The 19,551-nt window shown below is 41.4% G+C and overlaps 2 protein-coding genes across 7 annotated transcripts in view; one reads left to right on the forward strand and one right to left on the reverse strand.

Moving 5' to 3' along the window:
- Nucleotides 1-19,551, reverse strand: part of LOC149137947 (protein mono-ADP-ribosyltransferase PARP14-like) — a 507,224-nt gene that overhangs the window by 211,069 nt on the left and 276,604 nt on the right. The window lies entirely within an intron of this gene.
- LOC149137950 (uncharacterized) overlaps nucleotides 1-19,551 on the forward strand; it is a 72,335-nt gene that overhangs the window by 19,477 nt on the left and 33,307 nt on the right. For 2 of the 4 annotated variants that reach the window (XM_089340308.1, XM_089340380.1), the window contains one exon: nucleotides 14,336-14,569. The exons of the other annotated variants lie outside the window; for them this stretch is intronic. In XM_089340308.1, the coding sequence (XP_089196434.1) occupies nucleotides 14,336-14,569 (234 nt within the window). The remainder of the gene's footprint in view (nucleotides 1-14,335; nucleotides 14,570-19,551) is intronic. 4 annotated transcript variants of the gene reach the window in all.

The following is a 19,551-nucleotide window of genomic DNA, read 5'->3' on the forward strand; positions in this document are numbered from 1 at the left end:
AGGTACTGCTGCTGTTTAGTTTCCTTTTATCTTTCTGTTGGTGTTGGTTGTGATGATGACGATGATGATGATGTTGTTGCTGTTGATTCTGCTGCTTTTTCCACGTTTGACAGATCAGCCGGAGTTGTGAGGTTGACATCGAAAGAAAATTTCCCCACCCAAAACCACGTCTCGGTTTAACAACAAACACTCTGCCATAGTAAATGTATAAATAAATATTTCGAAAAGAATTACTTTCTTCTTGAAATTTTGCCACTTATTGCAGAAAACAATGACTTTTGCTCAGATTCTTATGCTCTGCTCCAAACGTTACACATTATACAACAGAAAGAAGGGAATGAAAAAACGACTTAAGACAATGAAAAGCAAGTCAATAATCCACAAAACATTTCGGAATCTGTTTAGTCTTGATGATAAACAACAACAATGATAATAGTTTCCAGAAACTCTTGGTCTCGCTACCGAGGAGCAGTGCTGGCATAAACTCTTATGGATGGGACTGGCTGAGATGCCCTCATGCAGTGTCCAAGCATTTCTGATCTGCAGAGTCATGTTGAACAGCTGTTGGCACATGTAGGAAGGATCTGACTATGAGTTGAGTCTGTTTTGAGGATTGCCCCATCACTGACCTTTAACAAAGCAGGGCAGATGATGTTTCTCTCCCTAGAGGCTATGGTGAAAGGGGTTGTGTGGTGGACGAGGTTGAAAAAATTAAGGAAAGACACCTTCCACTTCGGTCAAGACCTCATCACTTTTTTTTAAAAGTTCCACTCGGAAAAGAAAGTGAGGGTGGAGAGGGAAGGTGGCCGACTGGTAAGAATGATGAGGGTGAATGGAGCTCCTTTAAGCATGCACCTGGTGAGTGGAGAACAACAGTGTGGTGAGGGATCGTGCCCTTCACGGTCAGGGTGATCCTGGATCTGTGGGGTTCATTGATTGGTGCTTTCTTTCCCTTCAGCCTTTATGTGACACCCCTTCCACCACACACAGATTGTAAAATGTCCTAGTAATGCCCCTGCCCTTCACTTATGCTCCTGTGGCAAATTAAAGAAATCATCATCAACATCATCATCATCAGCATAATTATTACTTGCTATATTAATCAGCAGGGATGTTGTCTTGATGTTTAATGACAACAGGTCACCTCAAATCTGAAGAACCTTTCTCTATTTACATAATGGTCTCCTTTGTTATAAAACTTTTTATTGAGTACTGCCTCCTCCGAGTATTGCCTTTTGGTCATACCTCTCAAACACACACACACACAAACACACACACACACATACACACACACACATCCTGTGATGCCCACAGTTTCTCTCTTCCAAATATCAGTCACAAGGCTCTGGTCATCTTGAGGCTGTGGTAGAAGATACTTGCTCAAGGTGCTGTTGGACAGAGGGATTCAACTAGAACCAGGAATTGTACAGGGAACCTCATAATCCTCTCAGCTATAGAGTAAGCAAAGGGGCCTCTAAGTGATGACTTGATTTGCTAGAAAAGGCAGTTAAATCTTCTTCATGTAACACCTAACATCTTAAACAAGGAAGGACACTTGGGAGTGTTAATGGTCAGAATGTGTCTGACCTGGTTCTGCAATGCAACACCAGTACAACCATGCCCTCCACTCATAAATAATGACATTATATTCTCAATTTCTTCTGCTATTTTGATTTTCAGATGCAGAAAATGTTGTCCAAAGGAAGGTCCATAATATAAACAAATTTGACCTTCGTGTGAACTGGTATAAAGATCTAGTTTGGCAAGAAGATGCTATGATTGTGTCAAATGGCCACAAAGACATGTCTGAAAAAATCCTAATAAGTAGGAAGGCAGATAAAACACAAACCCCTTCAGGTAGATGGCCCTGCTCAGTGTGTAGAAAAGGAGTAGGTAGTAACTCTATAAGATGTACCCAGTGCAAGCTTTGGACACATAAGAGGTGCAGCAATATCAAAGGCAGGTTAACTAGGAAGTTAGTTTTTGTATGTGGCAGATGTTCAGGTGCAATAAACACTGTAATCAAACAGGAAACAACTTCTGTCTCATTCCAGGGAGAAAAAACTAGAGGTAGTTGACAGCTTCCACTATCTGGGTGACCAAGTAAGTAGTGGGGGAGGGTGCGCTGAAAGTGTAGCTGCTAGAATAAGAATAGCCTGGGCAAAGTTTAGAGAGCTCTTACCTCTGCTGGTGACAAAGGGACTCTCACTCAGAGTAAAAGGCAGAATGTATGAAACATGTGTACGAACAGCCATGCTACATGGCAGTGAAACATGGGCTGTGACTGCTGAGGACATGTGTAAGCTCGCAAGGAATGAAGCCAGTATGCTCCGCTGGATGTGTAATGTCAGTGTGGATACTGGACAGAGTGTAAGTACCTTGAGAGGAAAGTTGAACATTAGAAGCATCAGTTGTGGTGTGCAAGAGAGACGATTGCGCTGGTATGGACATGTGGTGAGAATGGAGGAGGATAGCTGCGTGAAAAAGTGCCACATCCTAAGAGTTGAGGGAATCTGTGGGAGAGGTAGGCCCAGGAAGACCTGGGATTAGGTGGTGAGGCAAGACCTTCGAACATTGGGCCTCACCGAGGCGATGACTTCTGACCGAGATCTTTGGAAATGTGCTGTGCGTGAGAAGACCCGGCAAGCCAAGTGAGACCTAAATCCAAGCCAGGGGTGTAGCCAACCCACTCATGCGTACCTTTCCTACATTGGGCACTAAACTCCGCTTGCGAAGACTTGTTGAGGCAAGTGAAATCGAACTAAATTCGACGACTGGCACCCGTGCCAACGTCGTCTCCTTCATTGGACACAAAACTCAGCTTGCGAAGACTTATTGGGGCAAGCGAAATCGGGATGGCACCTGTGCCCAGCGTCTCCTTTCTGGCACTTATGCCCGTGACATGTGTAAGAATTTTCGAGTGAGATCGTTGCCAGTGCCCCTGGACTGGCTCTTGTGCGGGTGGCACATAAAATACACCATTTTGAGCCTGGCCGTTGCCAGTACCGCCTGACTGACCTTCGCGGGATTTTCGAGCGAGATCGTTGCCAGTGCCCCTGGACTGGCTCTTGTGTGGGTGGCACATAAAATACACCATTTTGAGCCTGGCCATTGCCAGTACCGCCTGACTGACCTTCGCGGGATTTTCGAGCGAGATCGTTGCCAGTGCCCCTGGACTGGCTCTTGTGCGGGTGGCACATAAAATACACCATTTTGAGCGTGGCCATTGCCAGTAACGCCCGACTGGGCTTCGTGCCAGTGGCACATAAAAGCACCCACTACACTCTCGGAGTGGTTGGCGTTAGGAAGGGCATCCAGCTGTAGAAAGTCTGCCAAATCAGATTGGAGGCTGGTGTTGCCATCCGGTTTCACCAGGCCTCAGTCAAATCGTCCAACCCGTGCTAGCATGGAAAGCAGACGTTAAACGATGATGATGATGATACATATATATATATATGTGTGTGTGCATATATCATTGTCGTTTAACATCCGCTTTCCATGCTGGCTTGGGTTGGATGGGTTGACTGAGGTTTGGTAAGCCAGAAGGCTGCACCAGGCTCAATCTGATCTAGCAAATTTCTACAGCTGGATGCCCTTCCTAATGCCAACCACTCCGAGAGTGTTGTGGGTGCTTTTACATGCCAGCAGCAGGAGGGCCAGTCAGGCGGTTCTGGCAATGACCATGCCTAAATGTGTTTTTTACATGCTACCTGCATGGGAGCCAGCCCGGCAGCACTGGCAAAGACCACACGCAATTGTTGCTTTTCACATGCCACCGGCACATGTGCCAGTAAGGCGACGCTGTAATTATCATGCTCAAATGCCACCTTTTTTATGTGCCATCGGCACGAGAGCCAATACAAGGGCCTGGCAATGATCACGTTCGGATGTGCTTCTAACGTTCCACTGGCACGAGTGCCAATCAGGCAGTAATGTTATCAGCCACATCAGCAATTTTGATTGTGATTTCACTTGTCTCAACAGGTCTTCGCAAGCAAAGTTTATTGTCCAATGAATGAGGGGTATTCATAAATATGCTGGTTACACCCATTGGCATAGGCCATGGGCTATGGTCTCACTTGGCTTGTCGGGTGTTCTCAAGCACAGCATATCTCCAAAGGTCATAGTTACTAGTCATTGCCTCGGTAAGGCCGAATGTTCAAAGGTCATGCTTCACCACACTTTTTCACACAGCTATCCTCAACCATTCTCGCCACATGACCATACCAGCATAGTCATCTCTCTTGCACACCATATCTGATGCTTCTTAAATCCAACTTTTCTCTAAGGGCACCTACACTCTGTCGTGTATGCACACTGACATTACACATCCATTGGAGCATTCTGGCTTCATTCCTTACAAGCTTACGCATGTCCTCAGCAGTCACGGCCTATGTTTCACTGCCATGAAGCATGGCTGTTCGTACACATGCGTTGTACAGTCTACCTTTTACTCTGAGTGAGAGGCCCTTTGTCACCTGCAGAGGTAGGAGCTCTCTGAACTTTGCCCAGGCTATTCTTATTCTAGCAGCTACACTTTCAGGGCATCCACCCCCGCTACAGACTTGGTTCCCTAAGTAACGGAAGCTATTAACTACTTCTAGTTTTTTTCTTCCTGGAATGTGACAGAAGCTGTTCTCTGCACATTTCCAGTGTTTATAGTACCTGAGCATTTGCCACATACAAAAACTATCTTCCTAGTTAGCCGTCCTTTGATATTGCTGCACCTCTTATGTGCCCATAGCTTGCATTGAGTACATCTTATAGAGTTTCTACCTACACCTTTTCTACAGATCGAGCAGGGCCATCTACCTGAAGGGGTTTGTGTTTTGTCTACCCTCCTACTTATTAGGATTTTGGTTTTAGCTAGGTTGACTCTAAGGCCCTTCGATTCTAGTCCTTGCTTCCACACCTGAAACTTCTCTTCTAGTTCTGATAGTGATTCAGCAATTAGAGCAAGGTCATCAGCATAGAGGAGCTCCCAGGGGCATCCTGTCTTGAATTACTCTGTGATCGCCTGGAGGACTATAATGAATAGGAGGGGGTTGAGGACTGATCCTTGGTGGACCCCTACTCCTACCCGGAATTCTTCACTAGACTCATACCTTACTGGCAGCCTCCCAGTACATGTCTTGCACAGCTCTCACTATCCACTCATCTATCCCTAGTTTCCTCATTGACCCCCAGATAAGGGATCGGGTGACCCTGTCAAAGGGTTCCTCCATGTCAACGAAAGCCAGGTACAGAGGTTTATCCTTGGCTAGGTATTTCTCCTGAAGCTGTCGTACCAGAAATATAGCATCAGTGGTGCTTTTCCCTGGCACAAACCCAAACTGCATCTCATCTAAACTGACTCGCTCCCTGATTAGTTGGGCTATGACCCGCTCCGTGACTTTCATTACCTGATCTAACAACTTGATACCTCTATAATTATTTGTATGTAATGCATCACCTTTACCTTTGTAGCAGTTGACTAGGGTGCTGCTACACCAGATATTTTGAGCATCTCTGTGGTGACTCCTGACGGGCCGGGGGTTTTCCCTGTCTTCATACCCTTAATTGCTTTATCTACTAAAGTACTGTCAATTCGGATAGCTGGTCCCTCTGTTGGGTTGGCATTCGGCAGACTCTTTTTCTCCCATTCATTCTCTTTATTGAGCAACCTTTCATAGTGACATCTCCAAAGCTCTCTTTTTGCAGCCTTATTTAGTGCAAGTGAACCATCATCCATGCGGACACATTTCTCTCCTGCTACGCTTATATACATAACGTGTTTCTTTCAGTTTCTGCCTATCAAATCCACTCACAAGGCTTTTGTTGGCCCAAGGCTATAGTAGAAGACACTTGCCCAAGGTGCTACACAGTGAGACTGAACCTGGAACCATGTGGTTGGGAAGCAATAAGATTCATACATGTTTTATGTTTTGTTTCAGTCATTAGACTGTGGCGATGCTGGGGCACCACCTTGAAGATTTTTTTTTTAGTCAAATGAATCGACTCCAGTGCTTCTTACTTTTTTAAGCCCGGTAACTTATTTTATCGCTCCATTTTGTTGATCTGCTAAGTTACAGGAACATAAACTCACTAACACCAGTCATCAAGCTGTGGCAGGTAACAAACAGACACAAAGGCACACACTGGGCTTCTTTCAGTTTCCGTCTACCAAATCCACTCACAATGCCTTGGTTGAACTGAGACTACAGTAGAAGATTCTCACCCAACATGCCACGCAGTGGGACTGAACGCAGAACCATGTAGTTTGGAAGCAAACTTCTTACCACACAGCCATGTCTGCACCTATTTATGTCTTTGATTTCTTCCCAGATTTTGTCTTTTGGTTTCTCACTTTTATCAGGAAAGGAAGAAATTTGTCAGGAATGATGGTTATCAGGCAGGAAATCAGAAATATTAGAGATGATGTTTTGTCAGTGAAATTGATTCCAGTATTTGACGGTTCCTTCAGTTTCTAAACATTGGAAAGAGGGAAAGTAAATGGAATATTTTACCATCTTTGTTTGATTGATAGAGGGAACTTGTTACGAATGTAATTTCTATCTAAAACAAAACAAAAAGAAAACTTGTAAATGGCTGATAGCAACATTGAGACTTAGTCTCTCTCTATCACCTTTCAACTAAAATATATATTAGGAAGCAGTAGAAGAAACACAGGTGTGAACAATTAACAGCATAATAAAATAAGTTTTATTTGTGATGCTTGGCTTTACAAAACCTGTATCGTTCAGCCTTACCATCGCTGGTTAACTTGTAATCAGCATCTGGAGATTAAGAGCTTCGTTGAGGTATCTCAGAGGAGCGAGTTGTTGTCACATCGATGGCATCATGCTAAAAAAGCTTAGAAAACACACGAAGCGCTTTAAGTACTGGTTTACTATGCATGCACACTCGAGGGGCATCCGGGAAGGCAAGTCCCTTGTGCATGCGTAGATTGTACTTCCTCAATGGTGGCTATAATTTCGCGCCACTACAATGGCTCCCCCTCGAGTGTGTAGCACGAACAAGGAAAGGATTGTAGTGGGGGCCTGAAACATGATGCGGCTGTAGATATATAATGAAAAAGAAACAATTTCTTAATACAGAGAATGGAAATACCCAACAATGTAATACAATGCACATGGAAAATAATATTCCAGTGGCACAAGTCAAGTTCAGCTTGGTAAGTGTTGTTGGCTGTAAACAAATTTTTTTTTTTTTTGCTTACGTCACTGCAGTTCCTTTATTACTTGTGATTGATGCAGTGGCGCAAGAAATGTCGGAGTGTTCAGCACTAATAGGGAAAAACACAGTTTGAGCCTTTTTTACAAAAGAAATGCTGAAAAATGCAATAATATACAATGCAGTCAAATATAAATTGTCTTGGAGAGTTTCTTTGGCCAGTGCACTGTACGGCCAGACCTAGTGACATAGGGTTCACTTGTGGTAGTTCTCAACGATGAAGGTGGAGAGTTCACAGGTGTATGTGTTGGTGATGGTGATGATAAAGGTGTATGCAAAGGTTGAAAAGGGGGTATGTCAGTATTGTCAACGGAAGATGTAGTTTTATCAAAATTCGCTTTCTTCAGACGGTCGACAGACACGGTCTCCGTACGACCATTAGCGTCCATTTTAAAAAAATTTGGATGTGCGAGAGAGCACACGAAAGCGTCCTTTATAAGGAGAAACAAGGGGTCCTCTGACAGAATCATCCCTAACAAACACATGTGACCAAGAATCAATGTCTGATGACACTTTAGAAGGTGGAGATTGTTGCCGGGGACTCATAGTAGGAAGGTTAGAAAAATAATCTCGTAATCGAGTGACATAGGACGCTGGATTTGGAGGCTGTAATTTGTCTGGTACCAGCATCGTACCAGGCAATGCCAGTGTGGTACCATACAATAATTCTGCTGCAGAAAAACCAAGGTCTGCTTTAACCGCAGTCCGGCGTCCAAGTAGGACAACAGGAAGAAATTCAGTCCATGACTGCGGATTGGGCGAGGCGAGCAATGCGGCCTTTAGTTGCCTATGAAAACGCTCCACCATCCCATTAGAAGCGGGATGGTAGCTGGTGGTGCGTATATGATGCACTCCCAGGATTCGTGATAACTCACGAAATAATGCTGCTTCAAATTGTCGACCATGATCCATAGTCAAGCTGGACGGTACGCCGAACCTAGAAACCCAACCAGAAACGAAAGCTCGTGCAGCAGTCTCAGAAGTAATATCTGCTATAGGAATGGCTTCTGGCCAGCGGCCGAAACGATCGACACAGGTTAAGAGATATGAGAACCCGCGACTCACAGGCCATGGTCCAACCAAATCAAGGTGAACATGGCGAAAACGGGCCTCTGGAGAAGGAAATTGTCCGAGTGGGGCACAAACGTGTGCCTATGGACTTTCGCACTCTGGCACTTCATGCAAGAGCGTGCCCAAGTGGTAATTGATCGCCGCATGTTGGGCCAGAAAAACCGAGCAGTGACAAGTTTTACTGTTGCAGAGATGCCCGGATGTGACAAGGAATGAAGGGCATCAAAAACAGAATGTTGATGGTTCTCAGGTACTAAAGGCCTAGGAGAACCGGTGGATGTGTCACACAATATAGAGCCTTCTGATGAAGGGAGCGGAAGATAGGCAAATTTACAATTGTTGAATTTTGGTGAAGTTAAATCTAACGTCGAGAAAAGAGGTTGGTCCTGTGAAATAGCAAGTAAATCAATTGTTGCAGGAGAGGAAATAGAACTGACAGGGAGTTTCGAGAGAGCATCATCAGGGATGTTCTCCTTCCCTGGCACATGACGAATGTCACCTGTAAACTGTGAAATATAGTCCAGGTGACGGAAAGCACGAGGGGAGAGTTTGTCTGTTTTAGAAGACAGAGCGAACGTAAGGGGCTTGTGATCAGTATAAATCACAAACTCCCATCCCTCGAGCTGGTGCTGAAAATGCCGAACAGACAGATAAATTGTTAATAGCTCACGATCAAAAGTACTATATCTGCGTTCGGCAGGCTGCAATTGGCAAGAAAAGAAAGCCAACCTCAGAACCTGAAGCATCCACAGATAAAGAGAGCGGAGCATCAGGAGCCGGATGTGCAAGAACAGGAACGATGGATAATTCCTGTTTGACAGACTCAAAAGCAGACAACGCCTCTGCAGAAAGAGTGAGTTGAGCATCCTTCTTAGAATGGCCTTGTAGTAACCTTGTGAAAGGAAGTAGCTTGTCTGCACACCGGTCTATAAATCTTCTGTAGAAGTTGACCATGCCTAAAAAATGCGAAGCTGTCGCAAAGAAGTTGGAGGGGCGATGCGTTGAATGGCATCGACCTTAGCAGGAAGAGGTTTGATCCCATTAGAATCCCTATAGTGTCCCAGAAATTCCAGGGAGGACTGCCCGAAAACACACTTATCGGGGTTTATCTTTACATTATATGCGCGGAGTCATTGAAAAAGTTGCGATAAATGGTGGAGATGATTCTCTTTTGTTTCACTAGCGATGAGTATATCATCGACATAGGTGAATACAAAATCAAGTCCACGAACAACTTCATCTATAAATCTTTGGAAAGTGCTTGTCGCATTCCGCAGACCGAAGCTCATGAAAAGAATTGGGATGAATGCACTTTGTCATATCACAAAGCTCCAAGACATATAAAAATAATAGCATGTTCATGGCAGGAGTAACAGTTCCTCTTGCAGGAGATTTTTGTGAAACTTTGCCAGTTATCCCCAAAGGATGAAAAGCTGAATTGTGTGAGCAACTGCTTTTATTGTAACCTAAATTTGAAGGATATTAACAGGAAAAATCAACAAATGCTTGTCTATTCTAGTCTTGCCTCTGCTATAAGACCAATTCCACACAGCGAAGAGCTTCCTCTTCCTGTCTTCAATATCTTGGCTCAGATAACTTCACTCTCAACCAAAGACGGTTCATCACCTGAAGATGACACTAGAGATCAAGACTTTTCAGTTGAGACTTTACTTCCGCTATTCTTGCAGGTAGGGCTGAATGATCTAGTTCGTGACTTGAACCACCCCAAAAATTCTGCAGAACTGTTGGCTTCCCAACTGAAAGAGAAGAATCTTCCAGAGAACGGTGTCCATATAACCTTTTAGTGGAGTCGACATAAAGAGTTTCTTTCTTTTTTCACAAAAAGGAAGAGCTGGTTTACGGCAGAGATGTCAGTGGGCTTCTTAATAAACTTGGCATTGAGGAATACAAACCAGAGGAATGGCGTCTTTTCATAGACATCTCTAAGTGTAGTTTAAAATGTGTTTTGTTGCACTACAGAAATGTGTATGGCTCTGTCCCACTCGGCCATTCAAGAACTCTGAAGGAAGAACAGGAAGAAATTCAGTTGGTTTCAGAGAAGACACTGCATCCGGACCATAAATGGGTCGTCTGTGTTTTCGCATCAGACAGCAATCTGGTCATACCAAATACCCGTGCTTTCTTTGCATGTGGAACAGTAGAGACCAAGGAAACCACTATGTTAAGAAAGACTGGCCACCTTGAATAAATATGGCTCCATGCAGAGCTGCCAATATATTAGAAGGACCTTTAGTTGAGCGAGATAAGAGCATTCCGCACCCACCTTTGCACAGATTGATCAAGCAGTTTGTCAAAGCTCTTCACAAAAATGGGGAGTGCTTCAAGTATATTTGCAGTGTATTTCCAGACAAAGCAGGGATTTTTGATGGACCATAGATCCGTAAGCTCTTGCAGGACACACATTTCGTGAAAATAATGAGCAAAAATGAAGCTTGGCTAGACTTTGCAGAAGTGGGGCAAAACTTCCTTGGGAAACACAAAAGTGAAAACTATAAAGATCTTGTTACCAACCTGATACCAAATTTGCAAGATATTGGTGTGAATATGAGCATCAAAATGCATTACCTTTTGAGTCATCTTGATCGTTTTTCCTGAAAATCTCGGAGATGTTAGCGATGAACAAGGTGAACAATTCCATCAAGACATCAAGGAGATGGAAGCTCAGTAACAAAAATGTTGGGACAGTGTGATGATGGCAGACTATTACTGATGTTTAAAATGAGATACTCCTGTTGCTCAACATTCACGGAGTATAAAGAAGCGTAAATTTATTCCTTGAATTTTCTGCCCAAATCTTTGCCAATGTAAATTTTTAATTCTGAATTTTTATCTGTACTTTGTTTTGTTTTGTGTTATGTTCTCTTTATTGATTCATATTATATGCCTCTTGTATGAAGAAAATACTTACTCTATCACGTCTGGTCAGAAAACTAGACTTAACAGGGAAAAACTGAAGTTATTTTTGAATTTAGCAGGCAAAAATTACTTATTCATTGAAATATTCCAGGTACCAGACAAAAAAAAATAATTTTTTTGTTACATAGTGTTATCATTACAATTTGGATATTTAAAATAAAATATAGATATTTTGAAATAATTACAACAATATATCTTTATAGTTTTTGTTTACTAATCTGAATAAGAGCAGATGTAACTCAGGTAATGCCAAGTCATATATTTTGCATGTCTTGGGAGGGTCGGTATGCCAATAATAAACACATGCCCTGATTCATTTTCACTTCTTTATAATTATTTGCCAAGTGGTCACTCAAGACATGCTTAGACTAGAGAGGAATGGAAGCAGTATGCTCCGATGGATGTGCAACGCCAGTGTGCATGTATGACAAGGTGGAAATGTGCTGAGAGAGAATTTGGTCATAAGAGGAATCAATTGCTGCATGCAAGAGAGAAGGCTGCATTGGTTTGGACATGTGATGCGTATGAATGAAAATAGCTGTATCTAGAAGTGTTGATTGCTTAAAGGGGATGGCAACTGTGGAAGAGAGAGCCAATCTCAAGATGACAATGGATTCAGATGTCTGGTAATAGAAGGTTCTTGGGAAGACCTCTCCACCTCAGTGAAACTGAGTTGTCAGAGTGCTGTGTCTTCCACCCCTATGTCACATTAAATCGTTCATACACCCTGCCTCAATCGACCAAAACTACATCTCTGCTCCTCTTCTTCATGCACTATACTTATCTCTCCGTCTCTTCTCCTGCAGCCCGATCCTGTCCTTCCACTCCTGCTGGCATTCACATGGACTCCCTATTCATGCACCCTGGCAAATCCAATACTAACCCATTTACATTCCCATCCTCATACTTTAAGAGTATACCCTGCTACATTGCCACCATGGTCTCTCTCTCTCTCTCTCTTTCTCTTGCTCCTTCCCTCTGACTAGGGTAACACTGTATCACCATGTTGGGGAATGCTTCCCCCCCCCCCACACCCAAATGAATGAAAGTGGATTAGCACATTGCTCTAAATTGAAGAATTGTTCGAGTGTCAGCCGTTGATTGATTGGCAAGCAGTTGACTGTGAGCTGTTTGGCAGAGGGTATTTAACCTCATATTTGTTTCTTCTGTCCTTCGTTAAATCATTTATCCAACATACAAGGATACAAGACTCCACTACAGCAAGGCACCTGTCTCCATCGTTCGGTCATACTTTGTCTACACATCACATCACATCACGAAGCCACCTCCTTCAATACCACTGCCCCTCCTCTCAAAGGATCCTTGTTTTGCAAGTTACTTGGTGACCTTGCTGGGGCTGGTGCCATGTATAAAACATTCAGTCCACTCTGTAAAATGGTTGGCATTAGAAAGGGCATCCAAATGTAAAAACCATATGAAAGGAGACCTTACCAGTGCTGGTGTCACTGAAAATGTCCCTAGCCCTCTCTGTGAAATGGTTGGCATTAGAAAGGGCATCCAAATGTAAAAACCATGCCAAAGCAGCCCCCCCCCCCTCTACTACTCATACCCTGGTTACTTCCTTGTGGACAAGCCTTCTCTCTCTCCCTCTCTCTCTTGACCCTCTCCCATTTTCCTTCTCCTTCCTTGTCCTACCAGCCTTTCACCCTTTCAGGGTTCAAGAAATAAGTACCCGTTGAATACTGGGGTCGAGATGCAATCAACTCACCCTTCCCTCCAAATTGCTGGCCTTGTGTCAGAATTTGAAATCAAAGTGTCTGAGTTCCTTTTGAGCATTGGGCCTCACAGAGGCAATGACCAGGACCTTTGACATTATGTCATGCTTGGGAAGAAAATCCATCAAGGCATGTAAAAGCACCCATTACACTCTCGCAGTAGCTGGCGTTAGGAAGGGCATTCAGCCAAAGAAAACCATGCCAAATCAGACTGGAGTCTGGTGCAGCCTTCCAGCGTTCCAGCCCAGTCAAACCCTCCAACTAATGCCAGGATGGACAACGGAGCTTAAATGATGATGGTGATGATGATATATCTTCAGAAATAATTGGGTAGTTCTATGTATTTTTAGTGAAATAGTTTTTTGTTGCCTAAATAACTTCATCACTATCTTGTCTCTGATGTTGTCATGTCTTTAACCAAAGTACAATATTCTAGAATACAAGAATGAGCCCCAACGAGAAATGTTGAAATTCCCATCTCTACCTTAAAATACACACATTTTAATGATCTGAAGACCTTTACACAGTTGCTCAGGCTGACAGAAATAGCAGGAAAGTATCCCTCCCATTACACCCTGCCTTCTCCAAAACGGGAGCTACCATTCTAGATATTGGAATGGTCATGGCTGGATCGTCTTTCATCATAAATCTGCTCAATCAAGTTTTGTTTCTTATATTTTACACTTTATTTATCCCTAAATAGAAATACCTTTTACGTTTAAGGATCAGTAAACATTAACTAAAGGATTAGTTAATCATCATCACCATCATCTTGATCATCATCACCGTTTTAACGTCTGCTTTTCCATGCTTGCATGGGTTGGACAAAATTTGATGAGTTGGATTTTCTACAGCTGGATGCCGTTCTTGTTGCCAACCCTCACCTATTTCCAAGTAAGGCAATGTTTCCCAGTGACCAGACATGTTTTAAGGAAGACTGGAAATGAAGGACACTGCTTGTATGACAGGGACACTCGTTTACAACAAGCATGTGATGCCAAGGCATGGAGACAGTAACATACAGACAGATGGCTTCTTTCAGTCTTCGTCTACCAAATCTACTCATAAGGCTTTGGTCACCTTAAGGCTATAGTAGAATACATTTGTTCAAAGTGCTACACAGTGGGATTGAACTGAAAACCATATGGCTGGGAAGCAACCTTCTTACCACACAGCCACACCTGTGCCTATATGGAGTTATTAAATTATTGGAACTGCATTTTAATGCTAAAATCTCCAAATTTGTAGAATTCTCAAAATCATTTAAATGTAAAATGTGCTAAAATGTCAGTAAATTGACTTCAATTTGATTCTTTTACCAAAATTTCATTTATTTCCATTCACTGTATTCATTGCAGATTTTGAGTATGTTCAGAAGATGTGCCAAAAAAACCCCTTGAATGGAAATCAACTGAAAGTGGATAGAATTGAGGAAATAAAGAGTGTTCAAGTGAAAAACGTTTCTTCAAATGTCAGCTCTGAGAATCTTAGAAGCTATTTTGGAGACAGAAAAAAAAGTTCTGGTGGAGATATTTCTTCAATACAACAAGAGACCAAAGATACTTACATTGTAAGTTTTAAAGAGGCATTTGGTAAGTAATTCTGTTTCTTCTCTCTTTATCTAGTCTACCTATCAGAATCAGTTATTATCATTCTTTTAATTCAGGTTTTGTTGGAACTCCTGGAGGCTTGCTATCCACAGCCTACAGTACCATGGTATCTGTTCTGTTTTGCCTGATGATAATGGCTGTGACAAGGAGGCAGACTTTTGGCAACAGCTCTACTTGGCACTCTGTTCTCATTTCCTCTTAATACTCGTCTGATACTGTCCCCAGGGCCCCAATAATAATGAGTACTATCTCCATCTTTCACAGTCAAACATATCTAAGAGGATTGTCTACTTGTTCACCAAACTAATTGTGGGTCAAAGGCGTATGCAACATCAGTTATAGAGCACATGTGGTTCACCTTGTCCACAACGACTAGGCCTGGTTTGTTCTACTCAAGCACTTGGCCCATTCTGCATTGAAAAATCCCACAGGATTTTACAGGTCTTAAGACTCTGTGATTCTCTGTGGTTTGTGTTTGTACCATGTTTTGCTTCTCTCTAACCCCGACTTTCCTCACACTCTCCAATGCAGCACTTTTGCAACCTCATCATGCCACCACAACTCATATTGGTTTCGGGCAAGTTGAGAGCATTCATTCACACTAAGGGCAATGGTTTCATCAATTTATTATTATTATTATTATTATTATTGAGTGAGAGAGCAGTGCATGCCATCAAAGTGACACTAGGGTTTAAATGTACAAATCCCAATATACTCATCATGACCACCCATCTGATAAGGGTATACCAGGCACATGCATCACAACCATATGTGTGCAACATGATGGTCTCAGTGCATGACCTTGCAAGTTAGAATTTTCTTCAGGTCGAGTAGCCCATCCCACTCAAAAGGTCCCTGAAAAAGGGTTGTTTAAGGATGATGAACAAAACACCCATGTTACCAAAGGTAAATTATCCAAACCCCAAAGAATTCCTCTCAACACATGGCTATGATGCTCCTCCACTACTTCTGCTTGTGATCAGAGATGCACATATCGTCAGCCACTAAGGGACATGCTCAACTGGTTAAGGTCAAACAACTGACAAGCAAATCTGTGGTATTGAGCAGAATATTAGCTGTAATCCCCATCTTTTTATACCAAGACAAAACAATGTACATGATAACCACTTCCAATCAGTTAAGATCAGAAGCCATGGGAGCCACTGCCTGGCAAGGCATCGTATTATTATCATTATTATCAATAACAGTAATACGCTTAGTTTTCTGTTTGTTTTTGTACGTACGTATGCATGGCGTGTGTCACACTCGCTTCAATGAAGCGAGCGGCAAAGCGAGAGAGAGAGGAAGTAAGAGAGGGAGAGAGTGAGAAAGAATGAGAGTGTGAGTAAAAGCAACAGTAAGTGGTGACAGTGTTCGTTTTGTGTTTTTAAATGTTTCAGAGAGAAAGTGTGAGAGAGAAGGAGAGAGAGAGAGAGAGAGAGAGAGAGAGAGAGATAGAGAGGCAGTGAGGGGTGGTGGCGTTTGTATTGTGTTTTTAAAGTTGACACGTAGATACATACACACATTGTTAAATTAAAAGCAGGAGAGAGGAGGGACATACAAGAAGAGAGAGAGAGAGAGAGATACATAGATACACATATTGTTAAATTAAAAGCAGGAGAGAGGAGGGACATAGAGGAAGTGAGAGAGAAAGAGAGAGAGAGAGATACATAGATCGAAAGAAAAGTTGATACATAGACACGTAGTTAAATGAAAGCAAATAACTGCAGCAAATATTGGCTGTCACTTTCCCTTTTCATTACCACAGGACAATAAAATTAACTCACAAGTGGGAGAGTACTCCACAGACATGCATATCATTATCTCAGCCTCACACAGAAAATAACAAGGCTGGCCCCTTTGAATTCAGCCACAACTCATTTTGGCCAGCTGAGTGAACTGCAGCAAGATAGACTTTCAAGTGATTGGAAGAAAATGAAAAAAAAGATCCTATATAGGGTCAGGAAAATCTTTTTAGTCGTTAGGATCACTATGGGTGTTAATCTGGTCCTAACAGTGGCATTTGTGGGTCTCACAGATCTGGAAGCCAAGTCCTCAGATAAACACTGATGCACAGGCTGTTGTTATCAAACTGAGCATGAGTCAAGGACAAATACACGACGGAATAGCAATTATTTCATCTTAGCTTTCATTGATAATACTAAACATATGACATTTTTGCCTTACAATATGGAACATTTCCTTTTCTTTCACTCTTTTTAAAATGGCACTCCATTGATTATGATAATGAGGTTCCTGTTTATCTGATAAACGGAACAGTCTGCTCATAAAATTAACATGCAAGTGGCTGAGTACTCCACAGACATGCTTACCATAACGTGGTTCTCAGGGAGATTCAACTTCATACAGAATGTGACCAAGCTGGCCCCTTTGAATTACAACTACGACTCATTTTTGCCAACTGCAGCCAAGTGAAGTAAAGTACCTTGCTCAAAAACACAGTGCACTGCAGGGAATAGTTCTCATGAGTTTACAATCATGGGCCGAATACACCTAAGCACTGAGCCATGTACCTTCACTCTCTTAACCACAGAGAAAAGGGGTGGAGTGAGAGAGACAGAGAAAGGAGAGCCTCAGTCATTTAAAAAGACAATTAGACTGAAATACGATCAATCTTTCCTTGATTCTTTACTTTTAACAATGAAGAAGAGGGAAAGACATTTAGTTAAGAATAGAGGGAAAGTCTTTCAGGTGTTTATGTTTTTATTCTGGGAGTTCTAGAACAATCCACTGTTAGTTCTCTCTTCTTTCCCCCACCCCCCTGTACTTATTCACCTTCTTTCATGGTTCTTCGTGTCTTTTAGTTGAGGAGGAGAAGGCCATGTTTTTATTTTCAGGCATGTTTAATGTTTTCTCCACAAACTACAAACAAGCCTCACATCATTCATTCCATTTTTTCATACAAAAACCAATCCAAATTTCGAACGGGGTACAGCTGTGAAAAGAGCTCAGAAAAATTAGTAATACCCCCTACAAAATGGGTGGGGGAGAAAAGTTGCCAACAGGTGGCTACATGAAGTCCAACTCTGTACTTTAAAGAGTATCTTCTGCTATAGCCTCAGGCTATCCGAAGCCTCATGAAAGAATTTATTAGACGGAAACTGAAAGAATCCCGTCATATATATACACATATATATATATATGAATATATATTTGTCTGGAAAGTTCGTGCCAATTTTTAAAGGAAAGAAAAAGGTCAATAAATATTTACCATTACATTTTTAATCAACCAAATATGAACCATTTTGTTGCACAATGCGTCTCCATCTTTCCTGTAACTTGAAAATACCCTCTTCCCAGAATTGAGGTGGTTTCATGGCAAAGAATTCATCAAGGTATCTTCTTACGTCATCCAAGGAATTGAAAGTTTTACCATTAAGACTATTCTGTAGAGACCTGAATAAGTGGAAATCCGAAGGAGCAATATCTGGTGAATATGGAGGGTGGGGTAACACATCCCAGCCGAGCTGCAGCAATTTTGTCTGGTTCCCAAAGAAACATGCGGTCTTGCATTATCATGTTGGAAAACAACACCCTTCCTGCTGGCCAATTCTGGACATTTCTCTTGAATTGCTGCTTTTAACTCGTCCAGTTGTGTGCAGTATTTCTCAGAATTAATTGTCTGGTTACTTGGGAGAAGCTCATAGTACAGAATTCCTTTCCAATCCCACCAGACACAAAGCAAAACTTTTTTAGGGTGAAGACCCGCTTTTGGGGTGGCTAAGGGTGGCTTCATGTTGCTTACTCCAGGATCGCTTTCTCTGAACATTTCAGTAGATAATCCACTTCTCATCACCTGTCACAATTTGCTTTAAAAAAGGTACGTTTTCCTTCCGTTTATAAAGCTAATCACAGATGGAAATGCGTTACGGTCAAGTGGACATAAACAAAGTATTAAATATATGAAAAACACCAAATTAAAAAATTACATAGCACAATTAGAACTAAACAATATGATAGAAAATAACAAAATACAAAATAAAGATAACACCACATGCACCAAAAATATACAATTAAAAATAAAACATAAAAATTATACACAATATAATAAAAATTCTAAAAATAATATAACACAAAGAACTAAACATCAAAATAAATATCCTATGAATAATATACACTTCCTAAAATCATTATATAAATACCAAAAATTACCTATGTGGAGCTCAAATAGACAAATTATATGGTTTACACCTCCATTTTCCTTAAAAGTCAAAGGCTTAGCAAAAAAATTTCTTAATATAATTAAAAAATGTTTCCCCACAGAACACAAGTATCACCACATATTCAATAGATCATGTATTAAAATTTCTTTTTCCACAACACCAAAACATAGGATCTATTATTGCCAGTTCAAATAGACGAAAAATTCATACATATAAAAAAACCTACCATAATAACAATAATGTTAATAATAGGAATAATAATGACATCCTAAATAGAAGTGCAAATAAATATAAGAATATAAATACGCAAACCCCTAACAATAATACTGATATAATACGACAGCAAAAACATAATAAATACCATATAACTGAAAAAAGACAAAATATAGCAATAAACCCAATAATACAACCTAATGTAAATAAAAATAACTCACAAAAAATGAACACACATAACTCCAACATAATAGACACTACAACAAATTCTATAAATAATACTTTATATACCACTAATAATAATAAGGATAATAATAAACATTCACAACAGAGATATAAAGATAATAATAATTGCTCATGTAAAAATAAAAAAATATGTCCTTTACAAAGCAATTGCAAAAGATTAAATATAATATATAAATGCGTAGTCACAATAAATAATAACTCACATAAAATGGTATACATAGGGAGCTCTATTAACTTTAAACAAAGATACCTGGCACATATACATTCCTTTAAACCAAATACAAATAATAATACAACGTCATTAGCTACATATAGACAAAA

This window comes from Octopus bimaculoides, chromosome 1 (genome assembly GCF_046866305.1).
Source record: "Octopus bimaculoides isolate indiv1 chromosome 1, ASM4686630v1, whole genome shotgun sequence".
NCBI lineage: Eukaryota > Metazoa > Mollusca > Cephalopoda > Octopoda > Octopodidae > Octopus > Octopus bimaculoides.